Here is a 15,506-nt window from a genome sequence, read left to right as displayed (position 1 = left end):
TATATACGTAAATACATAAGAATTATGCGGTATGTATGTAAATGCCCCTAACTTTATACCTGCATCATCACAGCGTGCTTCACTTTTGTAACTGTGTAAACACATTTTCTCATTGATGTTCTGCATACATTAAAAATGAAAAAAAATAAAATATTCGGTGAGTCCTTGCTCTAAAAAAGATAAAATTCAGATGAATAAAAAACATTATAATTAACAACTAAATAAGAATCTAATCAAGAGCAGCTGAAACCCACCAATTATTTAATTCTCAATTAAAAAGGATCAGGCATTAAAAGCAAGCAACAGAATTCAACATAATGAGCTTAATGTCATGGACAAATAGTCCCACATCGGCTAGGTGTAGGGCCGAAAAACAGTATTTAAGTCCTGGGCTGCCCACCACCCATAAGGGCTCTTTTGGGAGGTGACAAGTGGTATCAGAGCATATTACTGCCTGCCAGGTGTGTGGACTCTCCATGGTCCAGTGGGACCCTCGGTGGAGCCGATCCGTGACGAGGACGTCACGTGATTGGGTGGAGTAGAATGTCATGGACAAATAGTCCCACATCGGCTAGGTGTAGGGCCGAAAAGCAATATTTAAGTCCTGGGCTGCCCACCACTCATAAGGGCTCTTTTGGGAGGTGACATTAAGCACACTTAATTTACAATAACTTAAAAAATGACAAATAAAAGGATGTGATTGACAGTATTAGTATAGATATTAACACATTGCTCGCAAAAAAAAAAAAACATTTGCTGATTCAAGAAAAGGCATAAAATATATCATAATAAGTTGAACACTATATCTCTACAACCATAGCTCTTCTGTGAGTTCCAAGATATCAACCAAGGTTTTAATAAACAGATATTTAACATGTTCATAAACTATGCATATATCCTACAGAAACTAATTTTATCAGCAATCAATGCGCAAAATTGGAAATATGCAAAAGATAAAGTATTCATACTTTAATAGGCCAAGAAAGTAGCATATTTAATCAATGAGAATCCTCCAGTGTAAGAACAAAATTGAAAACATCTCTTTACAGCTCGAAACAATTATCTTAGATTTTTGGGGGCAGTTTGAGAATCACTTTTTATAATAATATTTTTATATGTAAGAAAATATGTTTGATATCTTAAATATAGGTTATTTTAAATTTTTACTGAATACTGCAAAAATCTATTTATTTTACAAGTTGAAAGAGAGGTGGTGATCCATTGTGTTGGTACAACATTGTCAAAACTAATGCTAAAGGTTAATTGGCCTAGTCAGGACAATAGTGCCTTGCACATTTATCTGGCAGGTAACACTACTAAAGCCAAGGAGAATACCAGAGGAAGACAAGGGCCTTACCTTGATTTAAAAAATAAATGCTAATGTTTTAATGATGAAAACAAGCTTATTTTTTATGATGGTAACTTGATATAGGAAGATGCATAGAGCATCAAAAATTTTAGAAATAATGATGCATTCTTGAAAATAATATTAGAAAAACTTATTCACAAGGTGGTGAAGATCTAGATTATTAAATCATTAAAATTAAAAGGTTAAGTTCGATAAGATAAAGGAAAACATAAATAACAAAAAATGAAAGCATTAAAAAAAACATGCACGATGATAAAGATTAAATACAAAATGATGAAGATTATATTATCCATAAGATATGCACGCCAAAATTTTAGTTTAAATGTATATATGATAAATTAGCGTGATTTCAAACTTAGAATGAGATGGAATTTAGAGATTCGTCATTATGCCCAACATGATTCAAGTAAATATTATTAAAATAAAAGTACAAGTTATATAACAATTTCTTGTTAGGTCATGTTGCGCTCAGTAGATATGCTATGATGGAGCCTAGCATCTTGGAGATCGGATAGTCGTATCGCCTAGAGAGCACTCCGTGTTATAGATATCACTAACCATGGCCCAAAATAACCATTCCCAAAATTTAAAACAAACTATTTTTCAAAACACTAAAGGAAATTCCATCTAATTTATTTGAAGTAAGACATTTATACTCATCTTGAAGTAAATTGGAGGATGGCCAACTCAATCTCAATCAAATGCCAAAAAGAATCACAACTATTTATTCCTTTTCAATGACATGAAGCGATGCATGTGAATCAAGAGGTCTATAGCTAAGAAAAGATCTACAGGCATTTAGAAGGCAGAAGGTTAATCAAACAGAGAAGGCCAACAAAGTAAGGAAAATAGCAGAGAAAACTACATAATTGAAATAAGACACATGGATACGGTAAATGGACTCAACAGAGTGGCTCCGCCAAAGAGACCATGGCGATAGGCAAGTCATGGACATGAGATCAAATAGACCCTTAATTCTTATTAACTTCTTAACAAGGCCTCTTACTGCTCCATCCCACTTATCTATTATAATCTCCACACAATTTTATATGCTTCTTATATAACAACACCAAATAATCTCTAAATTTCAATTCATTATTTTCATTTTTTCATATCCTTTTATTTTAATATAAAATCTAGGAGTTTAATTGGACTTTTAAGCATCTGAGAATGATGACGGTAAGTTATTTATATGCATCAAGGAGAGCTCGTCATCTTATGACTCTAACTTTGAAGTAACATTCTCAATAAATTATTTACTATTTTGCACCAACTAGTTTGATATCAAATTTAACTGAAAATTTACCTAAAGGCAGAGAAATTAAAACCTTCCCTCACCCAACCACAACATATCCCACAATACCACCACATTTTCTCCTCACATATTATTTATTATTGTTGAAATTTAGAATAATACGAAAGAAAGCGAGCTAATATTATTGATATGAAATGGGTGTATAAATACCCTTACATGAATCCTAGAATATCCTAGAATAGAAACGACAATATAAAGAAATAACAAGAAAAAACAAAGATATAACACCTAATATCACCAATAAACAATTCATATTAATTATTTGGAGATGTATAAAATAACATAAAATAGGAAAGAAAATAACTCCTAATCCAAGAAAATAACTCCTAATCCAAGAAAATAAATATAAAATACAAAAGAAAATAACTTATTCCTCGTAACTTCTCACAAAAATAAATTATTTCCTAATATAACTTCTAACACTCCCCCTCAAGTCAAAACGTGATTGAAAATCATGTACTTGAATTTTGAAAAACATCAAACAATGAGCGAGGAAGGTCTTGTGACGTAGAATTTGAAGTCATCGACTCCAGTTCCTGCAGTGTCTGTAGATAGACAGAAGACTCCTACAGGTAATGTTGAAGGGGAGTTTGCAAGGAAATAGATAACTTTGTTTGTCTTTGACTACAGTTCCAGCAGCGTATGTAGGTAGGCAAAAGACTCCTACAGGTAATGTTACAGGGGAGTTTGTAAGAAAGTAGACAACATACAAAAAAAGCTATAGGGTATGACTTGCAAAAAAAGGGAAGGGTCCTGAGGTTGGCCTTGCTACAAAAAAAGCTTTGGAGGGTCTGCTACAGAAAAGTTTCCGGATGAGGGCCCAATGTAAGAGAAAGCTCCAAAGAAGGGTCTGATTCAAGAAAAGACTCTCGAGGAGGGTCTGCTGAAAAGAATTCCGGTTGAGGACCGTCTACGAGAAAAGCTCCAAAACTTTTTCCTGCAGTTCTTCTATGCCCTCAAATAGCAGCAATCAATTCATCCACAGAAATAAGTTCTAGCAAAGGTCCCCAAAAATAAGTCATATCTTAATGCCTCCTTTGATGCACTCACAAGTGCCGCCACATTTCTGACCGCCCCCACCTTTCTCTCATAGACCCTCTTCAATCCACAACTCCTCAACCAATCAAGTATAGAGAAAAGTGAAAGTCCGTCCTTGATATCCATGTCGATAGAAAATCTCTTCTCGGCAACCTTGAGACACCTCCTCGACCACCTACAGTCATCTTTCGTAACCACTAGAAGATAAATGAAAAATGCAGGGGCATAGTACATGCTCATCTGCTTGTGGTTGATTATAAGGTTGAAAAGCAATAACCCCAAGTGTAAGCCCCGGGCTTATACAATTATACCAGAAAAGACCATGGTCAACGAGGATCAAGAATGGATTAAGCAAAATCATAGCCGATAACCATGGCACAGACCCTTCTCCCGTTGCCGCCAAATTTTCTGCAGTAAACAATTGTAAAACAAATAGCAATCCGGAAGACAAGAAAACCTGAAACAAGCATCGCCCGCCTCATCAGAAGCTTCGATCCATGTGATTCGAAACCGCGTGAGGTAATCAAGCTTAGGTAGTTGGGCACCGAGTAATTTACAAGGAGGGCGCAAGGCTTTGATATGCAGTGAGCGCAGGACAATTGAGACCCCTATAGGAAAAATTATTGTTGCTTGTATTGTGATACCACTCTCTTGTTGGCATATGAAGTGATATATCCATCCAATGGTGTCGCACCTCGCAATCCCTGTACATAGGCGGTGTGGCCTCGCCGGAATATGGGTCAAGCGAGACGAGAATGCGAACCAAAGAAGTAAAGAGGAAGATTATCACTCATATCATCGATTTTAGCGTCATGTTCGACCATGGCAACTCGTTAGGGCTGTCGACTTCTTCCATCCTCCGCTTCTTCCCCTCCATGGATCTCCCTCGACTTGATTGTAGTTGTGAACCAAGTACTCACAGGAAAGACAATAAAAAACTCTTACATGAATAAGTATTGGATTTATTAGATTTATTGGTTTTCCATAGTTGTTATTATTTACTAATTATTTTTATTCTCCATTATGTAGTTTCTTTTTAATTGTTATTTTGATTTTATTTCTTTGATTGTATTTTTATTTCTTCCTTTATTTAAGGATTGTAAAGGTTTAAATACCCCTCTTTGTATTAATAAGAATTATGTTGATCTAATCACAAATTCAACATAGTATGAGAACCACGACTCTAACCATAGAGGTTCTACCCTAGTTGGCCGACAGCCACCTTCTAGCATCTACCTAGTATGTTATTTTTTCCTTCAGCCTATGGTTCCAACATCTGTTCGGCAAGTTCCTTCAACCAGCTGTTCCTTCAACCGTTTTTTCTCCAACTATAATCGTTGTTGCTCTGCATCAGCGCTAATTCCTTCTGTCGTAGGTTTTCCCGTATGACCCCTTCAGATGCTGCTCCTTTCAACCGGTACAATTTCTTTAGTCAATACTTCCCGCTTATTCCTTCTGCCCCATTGCTTCCAACCGATACAATTCCTTGAACCGCTGCTTCCAGCCGCTAATTCCAGCTGCTGATACTCCAACCGACCCATGTCTCCCTAGTGTCGCTGATCCTCCTTACGGGTTCCAGAAGCAGCAGCCTTTTCTTGTACACAGGATCCTCAATTACATAAGCCACAAGATCCTCAATTCCCGTGGTGCATCAGTTCCAGCGCAGCCACCGATTCTGCAAGGAGTCTGGTAGTTGTCCAACGCCGGTGTTTCCTTCAAAGATTTTCTTTCCTGCAATTGTATCTGTTCGTCATGATCCTAAGGGAATTCACCTATGGCTCGAAACCACAAACCTAACCACACTCGGAATAAGTGTTGGAATTTTCAAGGTGATTCATCATACAAACCTTCGGTCAAATCCTCTTATGCTAAAGACTCAAGGCAGTGATCGAGCCCACATGGCTCAACCGACTCCTACACAGAACATCATAGAATCCTCTGAATCCCTAAAAAAACCAGATTGAGCAATTGATCAAGCTTTTTGAAGCCCATCAAGTCTCAACGGGTACATTGACCTCCTACATCCGACAAGATACTCTTCCTATGGCTTTCATGACTTATTTCGCCTCTAGTCCATAGATTATTGATTCAGATGTCACAGATCACATGAATTGATGCTCACAAGTTTTCTCGACTTATTATCCATGCTTTGGAAATGATACCTTAAGAATTGTTGATGGCTACTGTAGTTCCATTTCCGATAAATGGTCGGTTGTACGAAGAAGAGATCTAACTCTGGAGTCTCTGTTACATGTTCCCCGGTTGAAATGTAATTTGTTATATGTCAGCAAGTTGTCGAATGATATTAATTGTGTTGTTAATTTCTCTTTGAAAGTTGTGTTTTTCATAATCGTCGTTCGAGAGTTCTAGCTTACCTCGAGTCATTGAATGTCTCATTATATTGTTGCATTATCTTTCAGATCATTTGAGTTTTCAATATTTAAAAAATTCGTATCATTAGATGTTTTCTAATAATTTTTTTTTTAATTTCAATTGTGAAACATCAGTTAGTCAAACACCATCAAGTCTATTACCCAACCCACACTTACACATCTTCAACTTCTTCCTCTCATTCACTGTGACCTATGGGGACTCTCTCGCACTCTAAAATACACCAATAAAATGTGGTTCCTGACTTTGATTGATGACCACATTCGAATGACATGGGTCTATACTTTAAAAGACAAATCTGAGGTTGTCACCTTCCAAAACTTCTATACATTTATTTTAACTCAATTCAAAATTCCTATTTAAGTCTTTGGAACCGATAATGGTCGTGAGTTTTTCAACTCTATTTTGGGTGAATTCTTGGTGAGTAAGGGTATCCAAGCTCATGTACTGACGCTCCTCAATAAAATGGGTAGCCACGAGACAAAATCATCACCTCAATGACTTTGTCCACTTTATTAGGTTTCAATCTAATGTCCCTAAACGGTTTTGAAACGATGTCATTCTCATTGCTAAATATCGCATAAAAAGAGTCATCTAAAATCAACAAGTTTCGAACCCCCTAGCTATCCTGATGTCTTTCTTCCCCGCTAATCAGATCTTCTCCACCTTAGACCCCAAGATTTTTTGGTGCACTGCTTTTGTTTGGAAAACTACCCCCAATCATAGTAAATTTGATCTCGAATCCATAAAATATTTCTTCCTTGAGTATTCCGCCACTCAAGAAGGGTATCAGTGTCTTGATCCTACCATTAACAAAAATTATGTGAGTGATGATGTCTCCTTCTTTGAAAGTGTACCATATTTTCCGAGCTCGACCCCAAGTAAGGGTGAGCATGAGTTCTTAGACAATGTCCTTTATCTTAACCCTATATATGTTCCCCCAATTGTTCCTTAGGAACGAGCTCGAGATATAATTGACCTTAGGAACTAGCTCTTATAGAAAACTCAAACCACAGCATAAAAAATATTGTTTTTAGTTCTTATAAAATTTAGGAGAAATCTTATAAAAATTTTATAAATATTTTTCTTCAACTAAGCCTAGAGTAGTTTATTTCTTATTTTTTTATCTAGTCGATCATCACCAGTGAATGCTATTTCAAAGCCCAGAAGTATGTCAAAAGCACAGGTTTCACGAAGAAAACAATATATTCTAATTTCATTAGAACATGCAAGAGAATAAACTGAAACTAAATCATAAAAAGCCAACAAAAAAATAAATGAAAAATTGATTAAGATGAAAATAAACCAAAAAAACAACATACTACATAGTCTACATGAGATCCTAACCAATAGAAGGAAAAACAAGCGATACCTGTCCATTGAGATCATCCTCCTCACTCTTGCTGACCAACAGGGAAAGGCAATGAACTAATCCACCAAGAGCATTCCTGAGGTTGCTCTTTTCTTGTAGATACTTTAGATGATTTCTGAGAATATCAATATAGTTGTCAATAACCTATCAAAAATAAAGTAAAACTTATTATTAAAAGAAATGACATATCCGACAATAATACCGTAGCTAAAACACAATCAAAGCACTAAAATCAACAAAATGGTGTGATTCAAACATTTTATGATGGCCAATTGTTTCAGCAATTCTTCGATTAGCCAAAAAAAAACATCAAACTTTTATAAGAGTGGTTTTAGCATAGAAGTAAAGAACAAGAAAAATACAACAAAATCATTACACACTACTAAAAATTAAGATTATATTATGCAAGCTATGCAATCCAGCCTAGAAAATAAAGAAATTAAAAATATCATGTAAATACATTCAGAAAATGAAAAATAAAAAAACTGTGAAATACAACTCAATTAAATCCCCAATAAGCCCGCACAAACATCTTCACTAACCTAAAGGCTCTAAAAGTGGAGAACATCTTCTAATGCAAAACATATTTGTTAATTACAAAAAAAAAGAGTTCATCCAAGGCATTAACCAAAGGATAACAGAGCATAAAAAAACTACAACACGACGAAAAAGATGTCTAGATTTCATTTGGGTCATCTGGCATGAAGCATGGAATAAATAAAAGAGAACCCATAGGTTTGATTGATAGTTTGGAAATGTCTTAAGTCAGCGGCATAAGCTAATATCTTATCATATAAAATTATTAATTAAAATCAAGATCAATGTCAATTTTGAAGAGTGAAATTTAAAAACAAATGAAAATTTAAGAACACTGAGAAAGAAAGCAACAGCATGTCCCACATAACACAAAAAAATGTTATTAATGACGTAATAATTTGATTAGTTCAAGAATCAAGCCAGCATATATTAGAAGCCAAAACACTTATAAACATTACAATCTGATTTATATAAGTATCAAACAAACATACCATGCTAAAAAGCACTTGTATACGAACCTGACCAGTATATATGGTAAAGGAAGAGGGGTAGTTCAGAACAACGAGTTTGAAGAGCTTAAAAGCCATCAGACGGATATCAACTGCAATATGTGTCATCGCACTGAATACATAAACCATTAACAAAGAGATTGAAGGCCCGGTTGCATCCTGAAAAAAAAAACCAGGTAAACAATTAGAACCAATGAAAGAAAAAAATCAGAGCAAAGCTTTATCCTAAACAGACAAATAATGTCAGTCAAAATGCAAAATTGCAAATAGCAATGAATGGAAAAGGAAATGTTTTGGTAGCTTTCGAAAATTATTATTCCAAGCCTAACTCAAAGACTTAAGGAAAATAAATTCCCAATGATAAAAATTAGTAATCAGGAAAACTAATTATTGTAGAAATACAAGAAGCACAAGAAACAAAATAAAACCAGCTCCACAAATGCATAAGCAGTTTTATGTTTTATCTGAAACTCTCAATGCACTAATATAACAATGCAGCCACCTAAATACCTATATTGCTGACAAAATATAAGGAAATTTGCAAAGCATACAAAAAGAAAATATAGATTTTCTTTGTTCATTCATAAATCAATAGTTCAATAAATGGTTTATCATGCTAGATAGGAAAACTACGATGAAGTTGTATGAAAGATAGAAGAAAAAGCAATATGATTGGGAGCAACAAAAATTTATAGCCATCGCAGCTCAGAGCAATATACCAAAAAACACATTACAAATCTAGCTAATCACATCATAGGACCATGAATAAATATAGCATAGATGTCGATGACAATGAAGAAAGAATACAAATTAAATAATTACCTCTTTCAGAGAAGGAAAGATAACTGTCTTTAAAATTTGATACAAAGTTTCACGAACCATTTTGTCTTTGTCACAAACCCGGTCCCTTAGCTTCTCTATCAGGGCAAGCTTGTGAAGTTTAAGCTCTGATGGATGTTTTGACACCAAATCTTTAATACCTATTAAAGCAGCTGATAAAAAAGCAAGAGAAAAAGAATAAAAACCACATGAAATCCTGTCAAAACAATGAAGTAAATTAAGATTGGCACAACTGCACATCATACTTCCTCGGTAGCCGCATTTAAACATGTAGTAATCATGAAGTGAATTAAATTGATCACATAAACAATATCAAATTTCAATAAAAGTTATAAATAAAGTCAAAAAAGAGTTAAAATAAAATCAATCACTTATCTATGCCACATCCGCCATCATTTTATATGATTTCAAAAGCTTGATCTTGAGTATACATTAAATGTTGAAATAGAAATTGCCAAATTTTCCATCTTCGACACTCTTCTAAGGCCTAAGATTTCCATCGTCGACACTCTTCTAAGGCCTAAAATTTCCATCTTCGACATCCAAAGATCAACTTACTCTTCCCTCAAAATAACATATGTGCTTGAAGTGTTGACGCTAATATCAACCCAAGCATATCAGCGAGCAGATTTTTCTCAACAAAAAGTTTCAATTAGTGAAAATTATCATTATAATCATTAGAATATTTAAACAATTTGTTGTTGTCTTTATGAATACTCCTCCAATATTTCATGTCCAATTTCAATTTGAGAATTTAACCTAGTTTGTACAAGTCTTTATTCACTTCTAGTTGTTTAAACTTTAGTTTGTCTATTTTTCTTCTAAATTATTTCATATAAATTCAATCGCCTTGCATTATTTGTACATTATCTTAATTTTATCTTAAAAGTAATATGGTTAAAGAATGTTATTCAAATCATCTATATAATGTAACAACTTCAATTCTACCATTAATTTTACTAAAAATCCATCTCAAGGTTCTCATTTCTAATACACAGCTTGATTGCCATTGTCGTTGACTTCTTCAACATTTATCCCTCAAATCCATGTAGAAACATAATCATCACTATCCTTATTCTAGCTACTAAGTTGGTTTATGAATCTACTTCTCCAAAAATAAAGGAGGTTCCCATTGTAATTGACAAATTTTTACTTATAATTTTCATGATTGCATTGCGCAACAAAAAGAAATTTCCCCATATCATATAGTTTCAACACTAAAAATTGCATTGTCATATAAATAATCAGTCATTCAAAAAGAAAATTATTATTCATATATATTAGGTATAATTGGATGATAAGATCATTTGAAATTCTTATTCCAATCTTTTGTGAAATAATAGAATAAGGTTAATTAAGAAAGGCAGAGGTAGACCTAGGAAGACTTGGGCTTATTGTATAAAAAATGATCTTAATTTACTAGAACTAAATGAAAATATGACACTAAATAGGACGCTATAGAGAAAAAGGATTCATGTAGCCGACCCCACGTAGTGGGATTAGGGCTTTGTTGTTGTTATTGTTGTTCTTGTATCCTCTTTATGTCATGAATTAAAGCTAGTTTATAAATTTGAAGATTGTTTTGAATAATTCCACATTTTACCATGCATCTTCACCCAAAATACAATCCTTCTCCTTTCCAAGCTTCTCCTTCTATCATATTCTTTGGTTCTCTAGTCTCCTATTCAAACACTACAACAACTAAGGAGGCAACATCCATATAACCAAATTTGAAGGCATCCTTGATAATCGAGTCAGTGGAGATACTTAATCAATTGAAGATAGAAGGCATTATTGATGATTGAGCCACTAAAGATAATAATAAGAAAAGACTAGTTATTGATAATATTTAGATACAAATACAATATTTAATTTGAACCAGACGTTGGAGATCAACGGCAGCCTTCATTTTTAGTAGTCCAGTACTCCAATTTTTTTCCATAGAGAATCGAGATAAGCCTAGCTCAAACCACAAAGAAAAAATATGAGAATTGAGATTCATGGTTTGTTGTAGCAATCCATATATCTATTCATGTGCTCATTGTAGCTAGTTAGTTATTATATCACTATAGTTATTTTTTATTATAAAACCTTTTGATTCAGCCTAAATTTATGATACCCGTATTATGGTACGACACTAAGAAGAACTTTAGAAGTTTTCCAAAAATTTCCAATTAACAAAGAGAGAGAACTTTTGTACTATGTGATTACAATATATCTTAAAAGATTTTTCTATCCAAAATGTTTGCAATCAATAAATCCTAAGTTTTGTAGTTCTTTCTTTTCATTTCCTTGCATGCCCCCACCCTCCCCTTCCCCCATTTTCGTAAAAATTGAGATTCATTTAAACTTTAAGCAAATTTTTGAAGGGTTTATATTCAAACAATTTGCTTTTATTCTAAGGCCTAGATGTGATATAAAACCTAACAAAGAAAGTTACATCTTTTAAAAGGGTCTAGTCTGTTGATCCCTTTGTAAACCCAATGATGATCTAAATCCTTCTTCTCATTTAACTTGCTAATGTTTCTCTGTTAGGAGCTATAACAATAAATGGATGAAAGATTCATGACAGAGATTAGGATAGAATATTAGCATCACCGCATCCTCACTTGATTTAATTGTTTAGAGGTCGAAATTTTCAATCTCTGCATGGTTTTCTATAATAATTTTTTTTAGCATTAATTTTGGCAACTTAAAATTCAAAGTTTTTGGCTCTACTCCCTTAGGTGCATGGAATGGTGACAAAACATTATATTTTTGCAATCAATATGCTTAAGCTTTGACTGATTCCTCTCAATCTCACTCTCTTATAGGATTCAGTTGACCTCTAAGAGTTTGAGTGATTACAAAATTAAAGGATTAAGGAAAAAAAAAGGAATCCAAATGGTCTTAAATAGTTTTTGGATGAATTAAAAAATAAAGGAGATCTAATCCCTGAACCCATTAATCCAAGCTGAAACCAACATTCATTGTTTTGATTGAAGGAAACTGAACAACATTAAATAAAATACCATTAATTTAAAATATGCAGCCATATATAAGGTCTTTTCAGTTTTTTTTGCATACCTTTCACTAAAAATCAGAGCATCCAAAAAACTAATCCTCCTTGATGTCCACACAAAGGTTTGCAACACAAGAAGAACAGAAGAAATCAAAACTAAGCTTTTAACAAAACTACAACATAATTACCTCTCCGTATCTTAGCATTGTGATGCGATGTCTGCTGAAGGAGCTCTCTCAAAGTCAAACCCTTATTGTTAACAGCCAAACTTGCTTTATCAGTAGCAACGCTCTGCTCCGGAAGAATAATTGCTGTTCATGCCCGAACAAATGAAATGAGTAAGAACCTCTGCTATCAAAAATATATATTATATGACAAATTGCAGAACTCCAAAACTCGGTGACGAATTGTACCTTTGGATTTGATGCTTGTATCCGTGAAGTTCTTAGGAGGAGGCAACTTCCTCCCAATTTTACGTTTTATTTTCTAACATAAATAAGGAAATTAGAAAGAAACTGCATTTAAAAAGCTTGAAATACAGAAAAATTGGGAGGAAAAAGAAACAAACTTTGAAGTCCAGACCACGCTTGGGCTTCTTGGAGACTCTTGGCTTCGTCTTTCCCATGATTCTACTAAGGAGTAAATTTAGGGGCTGTTCGGTAGCAGGACTTGAGCAGAAAGTTAAGCACGATTTAACCTAAATCTTGCCAAACTGCAAAAGTGACAACTTTAAGGGCCTTTCTGGTAACGGATTTAGAGAAGGGTTTAAGCAGTAATTATAAATCTTGCCAGGCGGTCATTTTGGACAAAATAAAGCCTCGGATTTCATAAACCCGAATTTACTAAATCTCGTGAATCAGTGGATTAGTAAATCCGGGAGGACCGCTTCGCGCGAAAGAGAAGACGTGAAGTTACCTTCCTCGATGGTTTCGGGCGGGAGAGGGGCGGAAGGAGGAGATAAATGGGAGTTCCGGATCACTGTAAGCGGCGTTCCCGTCGTTGCGTTCCCAGCTAGCTCCTATTGCGACTGTTTCGCGAGGGTTCCGTGACGAAGAATATGGTTTGGGACGAAATACAGAGGGGGTTGGGACATGCTAGAGGATTTGGGGAAGAGAGGAGTGTTGTAGGCGAGGCTTTTATTAATTTAATTTTATTTTATTTAACTCTATTAATTTAATTGAGTATTTTATAATTATTATAATATTAATTATATGTAAATAAATTAATATTTATCATTTAATTAGTATCTAATAAAATATAAATACTAATTTTTTTATTCTTTCAATAATATAAGTATTTAATAATTAATATAATTAATAACAAATTTAGTATTCTTTTATAAATGTTAAACTTCTATTTAATAATTAATTTAATAAAATTTGTATACCTAATTAATTTATTTATTAAATATATAATTATTAATCATCATAATTTGAAATAAAATACTGAATGAATTTAAGGTGTCAAAATTGTTTTGTTATTTTGGAATATTTCAAAATTTTGAATTTAAGTAATTCACAAAATTTACAAAATCTTATTATTTGTTGAAGTCTAATGAACGTAATAGATTTCTAAATTCTCGTAAAAATTGTCAGATAGTTTTATAGGATTTAACATGATTTATTAAATTTGTTGCAAAACAGTTTTTCGAATTGAACCGTTTATGGATTTACTAAACCTAAATTTACAGGATTTACTAAATCTTACTGACTTAAATCTCTTTCGTTGTCATACAACCCCTAACTTGTAAATCTTGTTTCACCCCCGTTTTGCACAATTCGAAGCGTTCGAAGGGGTGTGGGAGGAAGGCGAATGTTACCTAGATGTCTCACGTAGGAGCGGAGTGCGGGCGAGAGCAGGGTTAAGGGAAAGTTGCACGAGGAGGAAGAGGAAGATTGTTAGTTGAATCTTCGTCTTAAGGGAAAGTTACATACCTAGCTCATAATTCTTTTGTAACTACATAATTTCCTAAAATTCCATATTTATATACATATCATTTTGGGATTTTAAATTATGCATGAAAAAAATTATTTTATTTTAAAAATATGATAATAGTGATATTTTTAATGTGAATTAAGTACCGAGGGCTATGCGGGTAAATATAAAAGTTTAACTGTGATATATGAAAATATGTAATATATATGTGCTATACATATAAATTTCTATGTTATTAAACACAATTTCAAATAATTAAAGTTAAATCAATTTCATTTAACTCATTATCAATTAATGATTAATTAATACATTATTTAAATTCATTTTAACTTAATTTATACATGATTGATGTAATTTGATATAAAATTAATTTATGATTAATTTTAAAAATATATAAATATTTAACTAGTCAAATAAAACTTCAATTAATAATTGATTAACATAATAAATGATTACTCAATAACTAATTAAATAATATTAAAGTTTTAATTATTTATATATTAGTTACATAATCTTTTTAATAACAATTAATAAACTTAGTGAACAAATAATTAATCATTAAAATAATTTAAAATAAAAATGTTAAATTAAATTAAATTAATCTTAATAAAATAATATTTAATTTAAATTCGAACTATAAGGTTTAAATCATGAAATAAATTGTCAAACAATTTTATTGAATTTAAATGGATTTAACATCTTTTATGCCAAATAATTTTCAAGATGCAATCACAACCAGATATTTAGCATTGAATCAAGTTTAATTGTTCATAAAATCCTGCAAAAATTCTCACAAACATAAAAAATGACAACTTTAGATCATATGGATTCTGAAATCCCATGAGGTTTGGAGAACAAGGGCTACCTTACCCTCAAGCTCTTGTCACAATTTTCTTGTTTCAAATCTTTTTCGTCCTCGTCGTTGTATCTTCTCATCCATTAATAGGGTGAAACCTATGCACTACCCTCACTTCTAAAAATTTACAGCGCTCGTGTCGGGGATGTATGAGATACTAACACGCCTCGACATTTTTCCAACACAACAAAATATATATATGAATTTTTTTCAAGCTCGAATATATATGTGATACATCCCAACACCGCATTAGACGTTACCTTAACACGAATTTGTGAAAATGAAAAACGAGGATTATAAAGTTATAAATATACGTATAGTTTTAATTATACATATTAGTCGA

At 33.1% G+C, this 15,506-nt stretch overlaps 1 protein-coding gene across 3 annotated transcripts in view; it reads right to left on the bottom strand.

The window, feature by feature from the left end:
• LOC110031630 (testis-expressed protein 10 homolog) overlaps positions 1 to 13,488 on the bottom strand; it is a 44,236-nt gene extending 30,748 nt beyond the window's left edge. For all 3 annotated transcript variants that reach the window (XM_020734941.1, XM_020734940.1, XM_020734942.1), the window contains exons 1-8: positions 13,288 to 13,488; positions 12,941 to 13,084; positions 12,786 to 12,858; positions 12,561 to 12,683; positions 9,354 to 9,523; positions 8,541 to 8,690; positions 7,486 to 7,629; positions 60 to 120 (exon numbers count right to left, since the gene is read on the bottom strand). In XM_020734941.1, the coding sequence (XP_020590600.1) occupies positions 60 to 120; positions 7,486 to 7,629; positions 8,541 to 8,690; positions 9,354 to 9,523; positions 12,561 to 12,683; positions 12,786 to 12,858; positions 12,941 to 12,997 (778 nt within the window). In that variant the 5' untranslated portion in view covers positions 12,998 to 13,084; positions 13,288 to 13,488. The remainder of the gene's footprint in view (positions 1 to 59; positions 121 to 7,485; positions 7,630 to 8,540; positions 8,691 to 9,353; positions 9,524 to 12,560; positions 12,684 to 12,785; positions 12,859 to 12,940; positions 13,085 to 13,287) is intronic.
• Between the last annotated feature and the right edge of the window lie 2,018 nt (positions 13,489 to 15,506).

Source organism: Phalaenopsis equestris, unplaced genomic scaffold, assembly GCF_001263595.1.
Source record: "Phalaenopsis equestris unplaced genomic scaffold, ASM126359v1 Scaffold000840, whole genome shotgun sequence".
Taxonomy (NCBI): Eukaryota; Viridiplantae; Streptophyta; class Magnoliopsida; order Asparagales; family Orchidaceae; genus Phalaenopsis; species Phalaenopsis equestris.
This window is presented reverse-complemented; position numbering and strand designations above follow the sequence as displayed.